At 35.9% G+C, this 19,861-nt stretch overlaps 2 protein-coding genes across 2 annotated transcripts in view; both read right to left on the bottom strand.

Annotated features, from left to right (window-relative positions):
• Positions 1–16,207, bottom strand: part of LOC135073988 (phosphatidylinositol 4-kinase beta) — a 46,246-nt gene extending 30,039 nt beyond the window's left edge. The window contains exon 1 of the mRNA XM_063968272.1: positions 15,686–16,207. Coding sequence (XP_063824342.1) covers positions 15,686–15,774 — 89 coding nt within the window. The 5' untranslated portion in view covers positions 15,775–16,207. The remainder of the gene's footprint in view (positions 1–15,685) is intronic.
• Positions 16,208–17,890: 1,683 nt separating this feature from the next.
• On the bottom strand, positions 17,891–19,433 carry LOC135073994 (dynactin subunit 6). Its single transcript, XM_063968279.1, has 4 exons — positions 19,129–19,433; positions 18,877–19,047; positions 18,577–18,749; positions 17,891–18,478 (listed from the first exon to the last, which is right to left on the bottom strand). Exons 1-4 carry the CDS (start codon positions 19,137–19,139, stop codon positions 18,249–18,251), a joined length of 585 nt encoding a protein of 194 aa, XP_063824349.1. The 5' UTR covers positions 19,140–19,433; the 3' UTR covers positions 17,891–18,248.
• Between the last annotated feature and the right edge of the window lie 428 nt (positions 19,434–19,861).

Here is a 19,861-nt window from a genome sequence, read left to right as displayed (position 1 = left end):
AATAAGGATCACCACGGTTACGCAGCCTAAACGCAACTAAACAACTTCGAAACTGTAAACAAAGATCTATCCAGGCCAAAGATTTCCCCGACCGAGTTCGCGGCATCCAGTGCGTTTTTGTACGTGGAACTAACCAGTTTTGACAATGTTTGATTTCGCTTTGCATACTACACTTGTTCAAATAGACGCAAACAATTTTCAGGACGTCTGTGCTGTATAATGTGTGTAAACTTGTAAAGTCGTACGTGCTATTCAAGACATTGTTTGAATTGATTTCGTCGATAGTTCAATGACTATTGACACCTGAGGCATGCGATTTCATGCCATTAGATTAAACAATGTCAACATAAAAGGCTACCTTATGTCTTCATTTGTATTCATTCATTGAGTTTATAAGCAGTTCCTTATGAGTCTGCAACGTGTATTACTTAGATGCGGCCGAGAATATTAATGTGGATGGGAACAGTTACTCAAGTAGAGAACGTATGTTTTACATCTCATGATGTACTAATAACAGTGTGTTCTTGTTTGTAGGAGCGTCTTCGGGCAGTTTACGATGGCCAGCGCACCGGAGCAGTCACCATGACATAACACTTACGCATACCATCTCGGAGAAAGCGGCCGTCGACCCGAGTTTTATCACCACTTAAGCTATGCATTTCAGAAGATCCATCTGCCACTGAGTAGTCTGTCGAGTGCAGCATTCTTAATACGGCAGTGTAGCCATTGAATCAAGAAAGTGGAGGAAGTGGAAGTGGGTATTCATTGAGTGAGCATTCCGAGGCGTGAGTGGCGAACGAATTAGCGTCGTTTATTTTAGGAGCGTTATCGAGATTGGAGCATATGGCGCGCCCGCCGCAGATGTGCGATGACGAGTAACGGCACTTTGCCATTGAAAAGGATGCGTCCATTAGCTACTATTTATTTTGCTCGAAAATATTTCAAGAGCCCTTCAAATTACAGCAAACTTCACACCTTGTCCTCCACACGAATAGTTAAAAATACATACAATCAAAATTCCTACAAAATAGAGCCGGAAGAAATTAATCGAAAAATAAAACCATTTATGCTATTATTTTTATCTATAAACACATTACAACACCATCATTTCCAGTCAATATTAATATGCTAATAAAAATTACCACTAATATTTTAATGCTAGATAAACCGGTGCCTAAGTAAAGATTTTATTGTAGTAATAAATCGGTAGTATGAAGTCAAGTGCAGTTTACTTTATGGAAGCGAGCCAAATAACGTTTCATTACCACCACATTTTACAAACGTTTCTACAACGCAAACAAACAGAGCAGGAGTTCCACGATGGAGTAGCGTGAAAAGAGGTTTCTTAGAAGCTTTGTTTTGACAAGCTTTTAGGAATATCAGTGTGTTTAATATTAGTAACATCACTAACGGTCAGTACGGTAAAATAGGTCACAATCGATGGGCTCGCAGGCTCGCTGACCTCGCGTGCAGGTCAGGTAAGAAACATTCCCGCGGTTGCATGATATCTAATAATCACATTAAACAATGTCCGCTGAAAACGCATAGTCTGACTGACGTCATCGTGATAAAAACAAATCAATTGAGCATCTTGGAGATAAACGCGCGAATAGACAATGTGATGTGGTGACCTAGTCTAAAGTAGAGCTAATAGAGAAAATTGACATACCACTTAACGTAACAAGGGTTCTATTGATTTTAATCAAAATGTTTGTCCTTTGATATTTTTGCACCGTTTACTGAAGCAATATAAATATCGCGAATCAAAATAGCGTCAATGACGACTAAGCGGTCTAACGATACAAAAATATAGGCAATAAAGTAACAGGTGATCGTGGCCAAGCCGACGAATGAAATCGAAGTCGTGAAGGCCCTGCATGCCACACTCACGACGTATTGACGTCAATAACCAAACAATGGTGAATTGATTCGCCTCGGTGGTGCTGGTACCTCGCTAGGTATTGTTGCACTGGGCATCGGTGAAAGTAAACGAGAAGCTTCTTCAAACAGATAAGACTACGGATTATCCGAAGATAAAATCAAACAAATAAACAATAATTTAAAACTGATGGTTAGAGATCGAAATTCAATAACCTCAAATAGACTATTTCCTAAACAGCTGCGCAAGATCTTACTGAGTGAGACGATGTTAAAATATTGCCAAGTCATTTAAGCCGCTAATATCCGTCACGTTTCTCTCAAGCATAATTGAAACGATCCACGTAATATCTGGTAACAGTCGCGAGAAAATGAATAGTTGTAATTACAGAAAGTTGCTATAGACGTACTATTACTGGTGCTTACCGAATCGCATGGATGCGAAAGTGAACGCCTCTTACGACCTTGTCGTTTTTTAATGTGCGTAGAGCACAATTTTATACTTTACGGCACATGCTAACACTTGAGAAAATTTCAAGCTTAGCGAACTGGCCTTATGTGTAATTTGTTGTAAAATCGTAACGAAACATGTCCATTCTTAGAACTGTTTTAATATTGGTTAACTTTAAATTAGCGGTGTTTCTAAGATATACATCTGCTTCGCCAGATACTTATGTAAAGCACCGCTCTACTCTAACTCTAGCCATATTGATGTAACACCAATGGAAAGACGGACACGAGATACCAATACATTTTTATGTCACGGAAGTGGACTTGAACACTTTATTAATGCACGCCTGTTCTTGCATCTGGCAGGACCTGATTCGGATATTACATCATTAACCTACAAACCGTATTTCTGTTCTTTTGGAGCATTTGCATGTTTTATTATATCATCTACGTAAACTGCATCATTAGCAGTCAATTTATCATTACATTTTATCATTATAGCAACGGTGAGAGTAAATAATGATTTAGTCGACGATATGATAGAGCACGCGTAGAGAAAGTGCAATTACTTCTCTCTCACCCAACCTAATGCATTATAGGCTTGGAATAAGTATACCATCACGTTCCCATCATTAAATTGGCATATTATGCAGGTTTTTATTCAATGGAAGCGTTTCCGATTTCATATCGCAATTGATTTCAGGAAAATGCTTCAATGTATTGACTATTGAGTTGACTCTACATCAACTATGTTCCTTTTTCTTTGAGCCTAACAAATTTCTACAACAAACTTTATATTAAGAGTTAACCCCTGTTAAATTAAAATGTCCGAACCACTCAATGAATTTAATGATCCGTGACATCATAAATTCGACTGATTCGTTTAACTGACTAAATGATTATCTTGTGCCAGGATATTTAAATAAACTCTGACTCTGACCAGTTCGCGAAAACAACAAGGTCGTTTACGAAAATGTCAATGTACCACACGTGAGTGACTCTTCTATGGCTTCCCGGTAAAAGCTACAAGCGAATTTCGTCTTTGAAATATTATTTCCGACTCATCAATAAAAAAAATTTCTTTGAGAGAAATTTCGACGGGTCCCACGAATAAAATCGTATCTTCAAAATTTGAGGAAGAGGAGAAGTTGCAGTTCGAGGCATTAAAGTTACGCAAGTCAATTTCGGTATCTGAAAACTATAATAATTATGTAAGTAATATTTCTTGATGACGCTACAATACAATCAAACTACGTAAAACAAACTTCCAGCGCGAAATTCGACCATCTGTTGGTATGTGCTTTTGTATAAATTAATTAGATTACGAGTGTTGACATTATTTCGTCACAACATCTGTTTCAGTAGCTTCTTTGATATTACACGTACTAATTTCAAAACAATAAACTGTTACTTATTACATTGATATGCGAGACGGCGCCCCACGGCAACTGCAAACAAACTAGATTGAGCAACAACTATATTCTCCAAGGCTTGTTGTACTGTAACGTCGAATTATATAAAGCAAGAGCGGAACACCCAGAAAGAAACGTTTATATTAATTCTTAGTAATCTAATACAAATTACAAATTATAGACGACTTACTGTATATTAAGTCTCAAGATGTAATAGCCTATTTTGATTGCATTTTAAACTTATTACGAGAGTCAATACAATTAGAAGAAGTAATTACATTTCGAAGTTTACACAAGGGACTACATTGTTTCCTAATATCTAAATTAAGTTAGATGTTCGTCAATGTTTAAGCAACCTTAATAAGAATATAGCAATGTAGAACCTCGTTCAATTTAGGCATTGTAGCTCTATTGAATATTCTTTTTGTTTTTTAGCGCAAAAAAATTGCGCTGACTTTGATTGGGGATTATTTTTGCGAACGGACAGCGAGAAAAACAGCACCAAGATATGCAAGAAACAATTTACATATTCCCATACATATTAAACGTTCATTGTTCGTATTTAAAAAAAAGAAATACAAGAACAAAGGAAATGATTTCCATCGTCAGCGACCGGCAGCGATAAGCGGTTGATGTTATACAATAGGGACCAATAAACTTTAATATCAATAATGGTTTAAGATTAACGATGACATCGGGTCACGTCACGTTCCCGCCATGTGTCCGTTCGATGTGAACCAATAATTTAATCTTTATGCTATGTTCGTCATCTATTAGACTCTATGCGGGCGAGTTCCAGCGCTAATCGAATAAAAGCCAAAGCCTGCCACCTGCTTCGCCCTGATTCCATTACATGGCTTCTCAGGCTCTGGTTTTATGCACTGTTATATAAACAGCTTGACGGGATAAAAAATAGGTTGAAGTGGACCTTGGAGAGGATTTGACGTGGAAAGGATACCATGCAACAACAGATGACGTGATAGAAGTTAGAATTAAGCGAAAACAGCTTTAAATGTATTGTTGTGAAGTTATGCAGATCATTTGAATGTCACAACAAATGCCTCAAACAACTTCCCTAAAAAGTCTACCGAATGACCTCAGCCGTTCTGTTGAAACGAGTTTATCCACCTACATACATAATATCGCGATATCAAGAATATCTGAATAAGATTTGTTACTGCAATATTTTTCTGGGGGAATTAATTTCATCAAGCTATTTATAGGAGAGATAATAAAGCAATTATAGCTAAGATGCGGTAAGACCGGTTTATTTTGAAAACACGCAATAAGACAAAGCAAATTAAAATCTTCAAACACGTCCTGGCCTAAATTAATTTCGAAGTGAAAATAAATCCGTGTTAACTTGAGGAAATGCTTTTCATAGAAATGGAGCGGAAAATCTCTATCCTCTCTGACCGAGATCCAAAACTGTTGAGTCTGGTCAAAATTGACTTGATAATGCTCAATCACTACTCTATAAAAATAAAGTGAGATTAAAAATATTTAATCAAACACAAGGTGGGCTCTTGTAGCAAAGTTTGAGTGTACAGCTGCTTAAAGATCCGGTGCGGATTGGCGGCTGGTTCGCGAAACATCTGCCGGATTGATTTCACAAAGATAATACGCGGTACATGTAGATGCCAGATGAAAAAACAAACCAAATAGAAATGAGAATTGGAAATGTTACAATGGATGTGGAATTGTGGATGGTTGTAACGAGGCTGCCAGTTTCATTGAACAAATGGTTGTGAAATGATTTGGAAAAACAATACATTCGAAAGTAATTACGTATTCTTTAGTTAGATGAATTTGATATTACGAGATCAAATAGAAGAAACAAGCCTTTATATTATTGTATTGTTCGCAGAAAGCATTCATGAAATGGCAATAATGTAATACCTAAACCATTTCGAAAGTTAAGAGCTACCAGTTGCAAAGAATTTTAATTGTGTTGTGCTTGACTGTAAAAGCCATTCACGTAATTTGAAGCAAGTATAACAAATGTTCTGGCTATGTGTAAACAGTTGTACTTTTAAATTCACAGGTTACCTAATCCGCGTGTAACTACGAAATGGCATACACTTTTTGGAAATATTATACCGACAGTGTCATTTGAGTAATATTCAATGCTAGTGGACGCTCGCGACTTCGCTTGCATTAGTTCAAAAGCCTCATCAAAACCTCCGACCAGATATAAAGAAACAAACAGAAATCTACTTCAAGAACAATTTGTATAATAATAATTAGTTGTCATCCACGTAGTGCTGATCATGAAACCCACCGTTTACTCGAGAAGCTAGAAGACTTAGAAGGAAACAGTAACAGCTAAGGTGATATCCAGAAGAATAAAACGACAGACTGCATTGATTATCATGATCATGAGTCATAATTAATCAAGCAGTAACATCAACTATAGGTTAAATTAGAAAAACCCCAGCAGAGATTTGTTACATGAGCATCGTGTGTCGTTCGCCTCCAAACAATGAAGTTTCCTGAGCACTCAAAAACGCCTGTTTCCTTTCATCGCAATAAAGGGCAATTAGATTACTTCCTCAGCACACAATAGAATGTAAAAAGCAGCAGCCATGACGAGCCGTAATTACAAATGACGGAGGGTGACAAGTATCCACACCGAAAGTGAGCTGGAATCCATTTTTAGAACTCAATAACGTTAAATTTATTGACTTCAGTAATAAGTTTGAAAGTAATTGTACTATTGAAACAGAGACTTGGCGAAAATGTTGGCTCCTTATTTTAAACAATCTATGGTGGAATTATGTTATACCAGATTTATTCATAGAAACACGCCAAATGTAAACATCAGAGAAGCTGGAATATGACAATTCGTTTCTCAATACTCACCCGCAACGTTTAACGGTCGGGCTCCTAAATTTAGAAACTAGGGCATTATACCTAAGAAGTGGAAACGGGCATAAAGCGTTAATGGCCAAATACGAAGGTATACCTTCACTTTTAGAGTTGGAAGTATTACATTAAGCATTTTAGCTATGTCCGACCTTGCCTCTTGCTAGGCGTGTTAAACCTATGTATGAATTGGTACTTCCGAAACCAAACGAGCGAGGCCAACGAATTACTGTGCTCGTGAAACCAAATGTGCAACAATTCAGCTGCTCGCTTCGTAAAGCACTTTTGTAGGCGTGCCTCATTAGCACTTCGCATAAATGGAAGTATAATTTTCAACTTTTTTCTCTTTACCATGTTTACGGCTTCGTCATGAGCGTGTTATGAAGCCTCTAGAAGGTCTACAATGTGATCTCATCAATGCATTCAGCATTGCACATCAAATTACAAAATCATATTATCCTTTGATAATGCAGAATTAGTTTCTTAAATCTGAATGCAAGGTAACTTCAGTTTGAGTGCACCGATGTCACCGCTATCTTAAAATAACTCCTGCACTACAATCACTGGCCTCCGAGACCAATGTACGGCTTGAGACAATCTGAGGGGGCATTTGTGTTCAGTCGGCAACTATTGTGAATGTGGACCCTCTCGTCGTGGGTGAGGACTACTGATTGATGATTTCCGTCCATTGTGTCATTCCCTTTTATACCCCGGTGTGCGTAAGCCACGTAATACCCAAGTGGTTTATATTTGACCATAGCATAATGTTAGCTGTGTCCACTTGAGACTCAGTTACAAACGCGCAAACGTTTGTGTTACTAACAGTACAAATCTGGAGTAGTTGTAAAGTGTTCGCTTACTTACATGATTACTAAATTTTTGTTTTTGTTCCATCAGCATTTCACAGCTTTATGAGCAGTGTGCCAAGAGAACGCGAAACACAATAGGGCAGTAGAAGTGTGACCTACATAATATACAATCGTAAAGCCGACGCCTTCTGGTCTGCAGGGGAGTGTCTAAATATCAACATCATTATAGGTAAATACCCGTTTAGGGGGTTTGTGGGACGTCCTCGTTTTGGGGTCGTCTACATTTTAGTGTTACAGTACTTCCGACAGATAGAATTGGACCTTTGATACATAAGTATCGCCTAGTTGTAGGGTTAAATTTTTGGGGTCGTGTACGGTATGGCTTAGAAAATAAAACATATCAAAGTGGTGTTTAATATGTATCTAAATTATGATTTGATTTCCTATTAATGCTAAAGCAATGACGCAATTCTAGAAGCTGTTAATTTAACTGAAATGTTACGAATGATAACAGTGTTCTGGCTGACATCAATGTTGCGACGTGTTGAACTGCGGAGTAATTATAAAATCAATCAATATTCAAGAGGATATTATTGAACGTTTACTAGGAAAATATTAATTTTAGAAGCAGAATTATCAAACGTTTAACGCACTGACGCAAACGACAGACTCGTAGAGTTGTGGAATAGATAGGGTACGGATAGTTTACGTCATCAAAAGGAAAATAAAATTTTGCTTATTGCTATTATACTATTCTATAAAAATCCATCAATAATGTCTTATTATTTAACCGCGTTACGAATACAATTGGAAAATAATTGATGTGTTTTCTCAGGTGGTAAATCCACATTTTATTATAAATTGAAATTTTTCTTACATCGAAACAAATATGACAACAATGGATTCAAACAAAATACCAAATAAAAAGTTTTTTTTGTCAGATCTGTATAATTCTAAGTAAAATATAAATAACCAGTGAAGTACCCAAATATTGAAATTATATTTATTTCAACTTTTTATTAAACGCTTATTAGTGATGATGAATGCTTTACGCACACGTTAAAAAATAGCAAATATTATGAGTGTCTGTGATTATCATCAAAGACCTCCATAATTCATTAGTTCAAACTGCTGTCAAGGTTGGAAATTAACAGCCTGGCGAAGACGTCAATTCATTTCAGAAAAATCAAAGTAACCACAGGCGGCAGACCAATATAGAAGGCACGTAAACCCATTACGACCAAAGATAATAATAATGGCAAAAAGATGAAAGAAGACTAGTTCAAGATTAACACTTCTGAATTCAATAGTCTGATTCCTTTCATTCTTGCACTTTAAAAAAGGTCTGGCTAGGTTAATTAAGTGAATGGCTAAACCGAATTGTCTCTTTGCTTTTTTGCATCGCTGCGGCACACTTACACCTTAGCGCAGGATTTTCTTTTTTATTCCTTGTAATGTACTATATCTTTCTTGCTACTCCTGTATTTATTAATCTTACTTTTTGCTTATTGTGTGTCAATGTGTTTTGCAAATAAACTTTATATCTATCTATCTTAAATATTGAAGAGCGAAAGGAACGAGCGAGACGTGCACTGAGCCAGTTTAACTAAACTACGTTGGTAAATCCATTAATTGGATTATTACTTCTTATCTTGACTGGTGAGGCCTTATCTGATGACTCATCAGCCGAAGGTCTTAAGAGTATGTGTTTTAAAACATGGCCGACTACTGACTACTGGAGCCTCCACCACGACCTTTATACCACCTCGTGGGCGCAATGGTGACCTCGATAGGCATCCGTGGGAAGGCGTGTTATGGCAAGTCTTAGAGGCTGTCATAATAGAATCCCGTTATGAGTCCCATGACACCGGAGCACTACGAGCTAATGCGAATATGCTCGTTAAGATAACTAATGACGTCCTAAGCACTATTGACACTTGATGCGAGTCATTATTAGCAGCTTTGTCCGCACTTCCCCCGTTTGCAGTGTGAACTGTGAAAGCTGTACTACTTTTCTACGGCCATTACTAATGAACGATAGCATTGGCGAACAAAACTGCAATACGCCACTTTTGTTTCGACTAAACTTGAGTGGTGATAAACAAGCAATTCTCCTAATACTATTGAAGTTATAATTAATGTAAGAGAATAAAAGAAAAACCTTAATTACTAGTAAACAAGTTTAATTAAATCTCGTTGCTGGTAAAACAATGATACACTAAATTGCCAGGGGTTTTCCGACTTTATAATGACACCATCATGTTTAAAATCCAAAATAGACAAGCTTTCCCAAACGCCTGTAAGGAAATAGGGAAAATCCGACTGAAACGGAAATTAACTTTGTTGGGATGTTATTTACTCTGCTGCACTAGACGTGAGTTTATAAAATATGCGGAAATACGAACATTGGCAATAAATACATGTAAAATGACAAACCTTAATAATAATTCGAGGTCTTGAAATGGTAAAAAAATTAAAAATTTGTCACACGACGAATTTTCCACAGAGTTGAATAGTGTTTACAGTCAAGTAACTAATGCTTTGGTTGGATGTCTTCGTCACCAAGTGATGAATCATTTTATTTTTGCAGCAGCTTAACCGAGACTGTTGACTTGAACGACACATAATTATCAATTTGCCGAGCTTATTAATAAATCAAAGCATGACTCATTTATTGATAATTGACACTCACAACATTGTTGTCACCACCATGTTTATCGTTTTACTTTTGTGTTCGCAAAGTTCATTCATAATCGTATGACTCAGTTTCTACAAACCACCTATATTTAGGCTCTTCGGTGCGGAAACGTAACCCGAATCGACTACTCGAGTTTAATTTCCGAATTCCACGATTTGTGTCAGACAAAAAAACGCTGACATGGTTAGGAAAACTGTAGTCTCTGTGGATAATCGTGACAGAAATATAGTTTTCATTAGTTTTGTTAATTAAAGAAACGACTCTATGTTCCCGGAACACGATGATCTAGCTGAACATAGATAACAGCATATTAGTTCTATTCTATTTTAATCTTCCGTTCACCACTATCAAACTATTCACAAAACAAGTTCCGTCGTTGTCAATTCTGTATGAATTTAGAAAAGCCCATGGTCATGCATGATTCAACCGACCCGAATATCACAATAGTTGTTTGTCGCGTTATAGTATTGTCATTCTAACATCTGAATAACTTAGTACTGCTGAAAATGTATTTTACATGTGTTGTTGTCAAAACTAACGAACGTCTGATTGATTTACTTTGAAGTGACTTGGCCTATGCATGAACGGGTAAATGATAAAGTCAACAGTCGAGTAGGTATCTGCTACTACGTAGCAAGCGGTGAGTGCGGGCGCACCGAATTATCAACCGAGGCCACGGTACGAGACGATGATTTTCTTCTTTTGAACTTTGTTCTCAACTAATTATAGAGTTATTGAGCACATCTATCAACAGTGTCATCACATTTAATCTAAATATTACTTATCTCCGACTTCTGCAGGAAAATAATGACTAATTTTGAGATCATTACAGTGCAATGAAGCTAGCAAATCTACTGAAAACACCAAGAGTTGTCAATAAACTCAAAGAAAACCGTGTCACGGTTCACTACAAATCGTTTAAATATCGATAAAGATATTCTAAAATAAACTGTTTAAGGTATGGTAGATCTTATCGCCGACTAATTAAGACTTCTATTGAATTACACGCGGCTAGACCGACAGTAATAGGTCTACTTATCATGGCCTGCCTGGGTAACCGAATCCGTTTATTAATTGTGGCCGGTAGCGTGACTAGCGTCGCGTTCCATGCATACTTTTGTTAATTCCCATTGGTAGGGTCGGCGTAATTAGGGACTAATTGACAAAGTGAGCCACTGTCTCGCTCTCACTGTTCGCACGTCACGTCTCATGTCTGTGGCGCCTATTGACTGTCTCACACGCAGCTCACAGATATAAAAAAAATGTTATTCACCTCTGTTGACATCAAAACTATAAAAAAAAAGTTACAATGTATGAAAGCAGATTCCAAGATAATCTATTAATAATGAGGACTGGAAATAAACCGCCAAGAGAAGAATTAGCAGTTCCATTTCCATAATGGTGACTGGACTGTTGTCAACAAAATAAAATTGAGCACCCAATGAATCATAGAGATTAATACAGGAAAACCATGCAATAATAATAGAGCTAAGCGACGAACTCACTGACAATGACAAATAATGAAGAGCAAGTTTTTATCCGAACTCGGAAGTTGTCAGGGGCAGAATAAATGGTCAGTCAATGAATCTCCAATAAAGAGGACAGCCGGACCGTAGAAAAAATATTACATAATTTATAAACTTATAGTTTTGAAGAGAGCGTTAACAAAACGAGATAAAGACTTGAGAAGTTGCAATACTGTTGGAAAGTAAGGAATGCAATAGCTAGATTACAAAAGAAACTTGTAAAATAATGGAGACGATATTCTGTGCGATAACCGACCTCTCAATCAGATGGAAATGAGGACGACTTAAAACTAGTTGAGGAGATTAGGTAGAGATAATTTATTGCAGGGACTACGGACCACAGATCCGTAAAGAAAAAGGTTGGATGGGAAAAACGGGTGATTGAGAAGTAAGATGGCTGTTATAGGAGTTCGTTTCAGCCTGCTGCTGGACAAATGCAATAGGATATTTTTAATATTTTATTAATTTAAAAGTGGGAATGCTAATTTTTTCAATCAATTTTCATTAACGATTGATAAGAATGATTTAATGAAGATTTTGTAATCCTAATCTATATCCAATAATCCCTGCTGCCATTGTAGTTTTAAAGTTACATAAATCATACTGCAAGCAACCTTGCCAGTATTTATTTGTCTTGTGCCATTAGCATTAGTTCTAACTACAGATGTACACAAATCCTCAATACAAAATCGCCTTGGTCGGTTCAGCGCACACCGGCAGAGTAGAAGGTCGCCAACATTATAGAATCGATTGTTTTCAATTAGTCAGTTGCTGAAAAACACGTTATCAGAAAAGTAATTAAAATGCGTTGAACAGCTGCATAACCTTACAAAAGCTGTTTAAAACAGGACGATCAACGAAGATTAATTTATCGCGGCATGACTTTATAGGTTCGTACTAAAATAAACAACAAAATTAAAATTAATGCGAGCTTCAGGAAGAAAGGCGGGAGGCTTAACGATCGCCTTGGATGGTAACGAGCTGTGTGCCCGCGGAATAAATTATGGCGCCAAGTCTGCTAAATAGTGCTACCATCAGCACATTTATTTAAACAATCATTGCATCGCAATTAATTTCCATTACCACCTTCAATAGACTTGATATAATTTTGATTTTGTTTTGTACAAACCGAGATTAGAAGTTACTGGCCTACAGTTAATTACAGTATCACGCGAAGTTATTTAATTAACATCTATACCGGCCGCCTTACTTCCAATAAAAACAGAAACCAGCCTAGTACAAGTTGGATGAACTGTGTACGGGTCAAATTAATTTCTCTAGAGTTTAAGCACCTTCGCTTCCAAGAAATCTAGGTATGTGTTTAATTCCAAAGTCACAGCTCGTTTATTGCCTCGTCAACCTCTCGCACGAATGTCAGAAAGGCGATTATTACATTTATTTCTTTTGACTTATAGGTATTTGAACTTCTGAACTAGCAAATAAAGCCTTTTTTTATTTGTAGGCAAGTAAACTGTTCCTGCGGGCATTAAAAACTTTAAAAGCAAGTCATCCATGTAGACTGAAGGGTCGTAAGTAAGTAGGTACGAGAATAAATAAATCAGTACGGGGTGTGAAAGCATCTCTATTAGTTCAGAAGAACTAAATTCTCTTAGGATTTCTTCACTGTATGCGTTAAAAAAACCAACAGGCGATTTCTCTCGTACTTTAGATGCGGTACCGTGAGACCGCGGCATTCCAGGATGGGTGCAACTAGTCATAATTAGAAAGAGCACTCCTACTTGGAATTGTGCATGCAACTTGATTACAGAGAGTTAGCTCGTCAGGAAATCGCTTGGCGTCCGTGTCGCCGCCGAGTCGTTTCGTCCACTTTTACTTTCGCCGGTCCGTTCACCTGGCACGGCGTTCAGAAATGCCCTACATACCATTCAATGTTTACCCGATCCTCATCTAATATAGCCTCTCAAAAACATTATTATGAGGTCTCACAGTGCGCGTGGACGCTCAGGATGACACACGAACCAATCACAGAGCTGTATTCAACGCTGTGCGTTCGATTTGAAGCATCGTTTGTGAATACGGACGTAAGAGACAATCGTTCATTAATGTGTTCAATATTAGTCCAAAAACCCAAATAACATTCAAAACAACTATTAAAAAATATCTAGTGTTATTATCCCATCTGATATTAATGAGCATCCTCAATATTTAACACTAATTATCCACTAATTTGCTGTGTCGAATATTATGTGTTAATTATCACAACTTTGTTTGACTGTTTTTATTTCAAATTAGGTGTTTAGTTCTAATTACCAGTTGTTAACTATGCTTAAATTCCTAAAATTTAATGAACTACTCTACCCATATTTTCCGCAAGTAGATAGGTATTATGTAAGTAATAATAAATAGGTAATATGTATGTATGTATCTTTAGAGCTTTATTTTAAATTTTTGATTGTGTCCAATAAATAACAAAAACATAGTTTCTAACTTGTTTTTTAATTATTTTTCTGTTGAATTTTATGTACTATCGCCAACAGTGTTAACTGCCCATTGAAAGTCATGTCATCTCGTTCTATCGCAAAGAATTGCCATTTGATTAGAGCGAGAGCAAAAACGGAAATGGATAGTTAACAGTGTGGGCGTGTGTACATGTGTATTTATCTCCAATCCATAAATACATATGTAAATAGGAAAGTATATGCTCAGGATAATGTCAATTCAGTTTATTTTAAGAGCATTGCAACAGGAAAGACAAAGAAACCCATGCAACAAAGTAATGACAATAGAAACACATTCTATTTAAACCACCATGTGTGAATAATTACAAAATTATTAGAATACCATGGCCCAGGTGTTTAATTACCTATGATTGTCTACAGTCCATACAAACATGTGTATTAATTCAATTAGAAAATTATGATCATTATGGAAATTAATAGATAAATGGTTTGTGTACATGAAATGACCGTAATGTTCTGTGTACGTACATGTAGGTAATTATGAATATTATGTTAAACTACAGAGTGACAAAGAAAGGAAGATACTTCTAACTCTTTTACAGGCATTTTCTCCTTGATATGAAGGAAGGAAAGAAAAGTTAAACTAAATTAAATTTGTTAAAAATCACCTTCGGTACAATTACAGTGTATAAGTGGTATTTTAGAATTAAAAAAAAGGTTGCGGGTGTTCATAACATTAAAAGTCTACTAATTCAAGGTCAATTAAAAGTGTAGGTTGTTAATGATTGCATTAACAGCCAGTCTGATAGCTATAGACCATAAACCCTGTCATAAAACTCATGCCCATTCTACTGTGCTCAAAATTATATTTCCCATAAAAATTTATGATCTATGAAAGTTGAAATTTACTACACACAAGTTGAAGTTTTTTGCAAATTGTTGAAAGTTGTTCTAAGTCTGTTAACATTTTGACTAACTTATAAGTTTTGTTGAAAACAACTTAGGACAAAACTTTACATGTTAGTGCACATTTCTGTTTTTGTTTTCTAAGAGTAAATCTTTAGTGAAAAACAATAAGAAAGTTTTTACAGAATATCCTTCATACTTTGACTGAATTTCATCTCCAACTAGGAAGTAGTTTTGCATATTATTTATTGACATGCTAATTAACTTAGAGAGCAGCGAGTGTTAACTAATCATGACCAAATTAAATTAAATTGAGTGTATGCTGTGGTAGCCTTGAATATTGCAAAACATCTTCTGTAAAGCTATTCTTTCACAATAAGGCTAAGATCATAATCTCTTTTTTAGAGCAGAAAGGAATTGAGTCATGATAATATATTCATTTTAACTTGGTTCTCTGCATTCAACTAAGATGAATACAGTGTAAAAATTTATCAAAACCTTCATCTAATAATAACAACAAGGATAACAATTATTTACATGATTATCACCAAATGCCAGATATTGTTATGATTCAAGTAGCATTACGTTGAAGTTCTAACCAACATTGATAAACATAATTAATATAAAATACACAGGTACACTATCAAGGATAATCAAGTTTACTGTAGATAGGCACCAAGTTGTTATCTTTTACTATAGATATGGTTGATCAGTCACTTACCTGAAGTCCAAACTAAGATTCCTTTGATGTGTAGGCGCCTGAGGGACCTTGGGATCGCGATTTCCATGGACGGGTACATCTTCCAACATGCTCACACAGTGGCTTTTGTCGCACAACACACTATACCCATAGCACAACAACCCACAGCAAATCAACGAGTAAATAACAACATTGCCAACATGGCGTCGAAATAAACTGTATCAAATCGCGAACACCCCACGCTAGGACAACAACAAAACAATTACTAAGAGAAATTTATCTACTCTAGCACTTGTTCTACAAAATTCTGATTGTAAAAGCCGTAGATTTGATATCAATATTGTACCAGTTTTCTATTGTGTCCTACTAAAAATTGGCAAACGGAACACGACAAATTTAAAGTGAAAACACAAAATGACGAACACTTAAAACGATTTGAAATATAATAATAAGTGCAGGCGTAACAAAAGAAACAAATTTCTCAAAATTAAAGAAATCGATGGTTCTTCGTCAGAAACGACATCATAAATTTAGTTTTTTTTTATATGTCACTCCAACCAAAACCGCTAGTGAAACTATCAATAACGTGATATTCATTTATGTGACAATGTATTTATTTGAAAATCACCATTATTAACATGGTAGTTTGAGTTGTATTTTAATATCTATCGCTGTTATTTGAAACAGAAGATAATTTTATCTGTTTTGTAATTAAAAAATATTCTTTATGAAATGAGCAACAATTAAAAAAAACTCGTTTTAATTCTAATACTTTACTTCCAGCGATTTATTCCCGTTTTCCCATCAAGGGGACAAGCCTGGTGGGGATGGTTTAGGTTCTTTATTCCCGTCGTCCCATCTTCTCTGGCCGATGGGGACAAACTTGGTAGGGATAACGGGAATAAACCTTTCTATCTAGTGTTGTGTTTGGATGTTTGTGATGAGGCTGTGATGTGATGTGGATTAAAAATTGATTGGAGCCAGAGCCGCTGAATCCTGAATTATAGTGGATAATAAATCAGCAACAGCTCAAATATTACTGTTTTTAAGTCAATGCTGTTGGTACACAGATTTTTTGTCGTTAAACAAGATAATCTCTGAATAGTCTTTTTAATAATTTATACTTTTAATAAATCTGTAGAGAGGTCAATTCTGTACATGAAATATATTTTCAAAATAGTTATCAGGGGGTGATTAGTGATCGATCCTGATGCCAAAAATGCAATCAGTAAAATTTTTGTCTGTCTGTCTGTATGTTCCTTATAGAAACAAAAACTACTCGACGGATTTTAACGAAACTTGGTACAATTATTCCTCATACTCCTGGGCAGGTTAAAGTATACTTAAGAATTCCCACCGGAACGGGAATTAGCGGGAAAATCCTTTTGTTTGAAAAATCTAAACCGCTTAAGTTAGACGCTTGAAATTTGGCATGCAGGTACCTTAGTAAACTTAAAGCTTAGTTACAATAGGATATTGCAAAATTACCACGGGACGGGAGTTAGCGGGAAAAAACATTTGTATGAAAAAATCTAAACCGCGTACGATAGATGAAGGGGGTAAAACGGGATCCACGCGTACGAAGTCGCGCGCGGCCGCTAGTAATATGAATAAATGCGTGGTAAATTCAGACAGCTGCTCTTAAATCAATAGTTTTGCTACTATCGCGTTCTTCTTACAAAATTTTGCACACAGTAGTTAGTGACTGACTGCTTGTTCTTTAGACTTTTAAAATGTATTCCACCGTCCACGGTGTCTCTTTATATCTCGACATGGCGAAATCAGTGTAGTATCAATCGGAACATAATGATGTATGATAAGCATGTGAAGGCCTTTCCATAAGGGAAAAAATTGTTTTGTTTTATACGTATTTTATTATGTATTTCTTTAGAGATTTGATTATTATTCAGGTAATAGCCTACAAATACAAATAAAAACATTTTGATATTGACTAAAAGATACATAAATCAAGATACGCCAATTTTGAAATAAAAAAATAATAATAAATAAAATAATCTATAACTTAATACATACTTCAATACTCAAAATCACCTTCTAGTTCACTCCAGACATCACTAGTTAGCGATGATGGTTTATTATTTCAGTTTGGTACGCCATCTATGGGCATGATTCGCAATTAACTTCTTCCGAGGAGACGAAGAAGTTTTAGTCCTTTACGTCAGTTAAAGAAGCAAAATACAGAATAAAATAAAAACAAACTTTTTTCAGTATAAACTTTATTCAGCGAAGCTTTAGAAACTTAGTTATTGTAATTTGTAATGTAAAAATATAAATTATGTAATACATCAATAGGTGCAGTTTGGTTAAAAAATAAAGCTACATGACTTTTAAACACAATACATAAATGTATCAAATCTTTCTTTCAAAATGTGTATCACTCAGCCACTTTGGTCTGACACCTAGAGTCCTAACATCCTGAAATAACATAAAGATAAATACTAGAACTAAAATTGTTAACTTAGTTGCACTTTTTTGCTTGAGTAACTCGAAATACTTGAAGATCACAGAGCGCCACAAGCAGTGATATAAATATTTTAGTAAATATCTGGTTATTGTTAGAATTTCATGGTTTAGGGGAAGTCTCTTGTGACTGGGACTGGCGTGCTGACGGTGGCCGTTTGTGGACGTTAGGTTTCCTCAGCCTGTGATAGTTCGGCATCACTTTACTCAAGAAGTCCAGTTGGAGGAGCTGCGAGGGCTGCTTCTCTAATGCTTCCCGTATGTGGTGCTCAGAGCCCCATATAACTGTATTATCCGTCAATGTCTGAGGGGCTGTCAAATGACATGCTGCACCTGAAAATGTTGAACATTTTAAAATCAATATTCTACTTGTAGATGAGCCACCTCAATTTTAAATCCAGCTTAAAATAATTGAAATTGAATTTATTTACCTATTACACATCCACTTCCAACTTTAACGTCTACACCAACAAAACATCTGCATTCAAACAGGTTGCTCTCTCCGACGTGACCAAAGGTTGACTCTAACCGACAGCCGACTTCAAACACGTTGTGGGCACCAATAAACAAAGGTTTTGGTGGAACCTCCTGGTCATCACACTTTCTGAAATAAGGATTTACATATTTAGTAATGTTTGTTGCCTTTTTTCTATAGACTTGGACGATTGATGCTTAAACAAATATAGGTAGTTAGACTTAAAAATATTGTGTGTTATTACTAGATAACTTACTTGTGTATTATGGTAGAGTATTCTTCAATAATGCAATATTCAGCAATAATTATTGGACCACCTTCAGCTATGATTGTTACGCGAGGATGAATGACTGTCCCTCCGCCAATGGTTATATCGCCTTCGAGTGTGCAGTCCTCACAAACTGTAGCTCCTGGTAATATTTTAATGCTGGAATCAAACTAAAAATTAGTCTGTCTTCGAAATAAGGCAGTAAGTAAAACAGGAATTTTATTACAATAATTTACTTACTTGTGGGACATTGTGAGAGAGGTATATTTTTATAGATAAGCGTTGGAATCTTTCTACAGTCTCGACACCCAGTCCAAAAATTATTTAATTATACTAAAAAATGTTATATTAATTTCACCAAATTCGTATTCCACCAGCTGTAGCATAGAGAAAAGTAATACCAGGGTGAAGAAACTTCCATACAACGGTCATCGAAGTGAAACTTGCTTCCAAACAGCGACATCGGTGAATAAATTCAAATACTTTTTAACTACCCTAAAACGCTCTAGATGTCGCTGCTCCTGTTTCCTTCATATTTTCATTTTTTTCTTAATTAAAATATATTTGAGAATATTGTTAATTACAATGTGAAAACTTTTTTTAAATGAAATTAATTTGTTTTAATTTAAAACTGAACATTGACATTTTTGTTATAATTTACATAATAGAGTAGTAGAAATTACTATTTAACATATGGCAACTTTGTTTTTCCTCCAAAATGGCCGGTGTTGTTTTTGTTAGGTTGAATTGAATGCATTATTGTTTTCTTAGCCATCGTTTATGAGTTCTGTGGCCCTATTAAAGTATTGAAGAGTCGAGTCAAATTCAAGTTCATTCCTTCGTACCTGCTGCTGTTCTGGTTCATCGGAGTTTTGTTCGTTCCTTCGTGAATCGCGAAGAAACTTTCTGTTATGTTCACAAGTGATCTGAGTTTTCTCAATGTGCTGTGTTCTGTGTTTAGTGTTGAAAACTT

The sequence above is a fragment of the Ostrinia nubilalis genome, chromosome 8 (genome assembly GCF_963855985.1).
Source record: "Ostrinia nubilalis chromosome 8, ilOstNubi1.1, whole genome shotgun sequence".
Classification (NCBI taxonomy): domain Eukaryota; kingdom Metazoa; phylum Arthropoda; class Insecta; order Lepidoptera; family Crambidae; genus Ostrinia; species Ostrinia nubilalis.
This window is presented reverse-complemented; position numbering and strand designations above follow the sequence as displayed.

Excerpts from the sequence above, each read along its gene's own strand:
- LOC135073994 (XM_063968279.1), bottom strand. Across the intron at positions 18,750-18,876 it reads TACTCTACCATAATACACAA|AAAGTGTGATGACCAGGAGG; the intron begins GTAAGTTATCTA and ends TCCTTATTTCAG. Across the intron at positions 18,479-18,576 it reads TGGAAGTGGATGTGTAATAG|GTGCAGCATGTCATTTGACA; the intron begins GTAAATAAATTC and ends CAACATTTTCAG.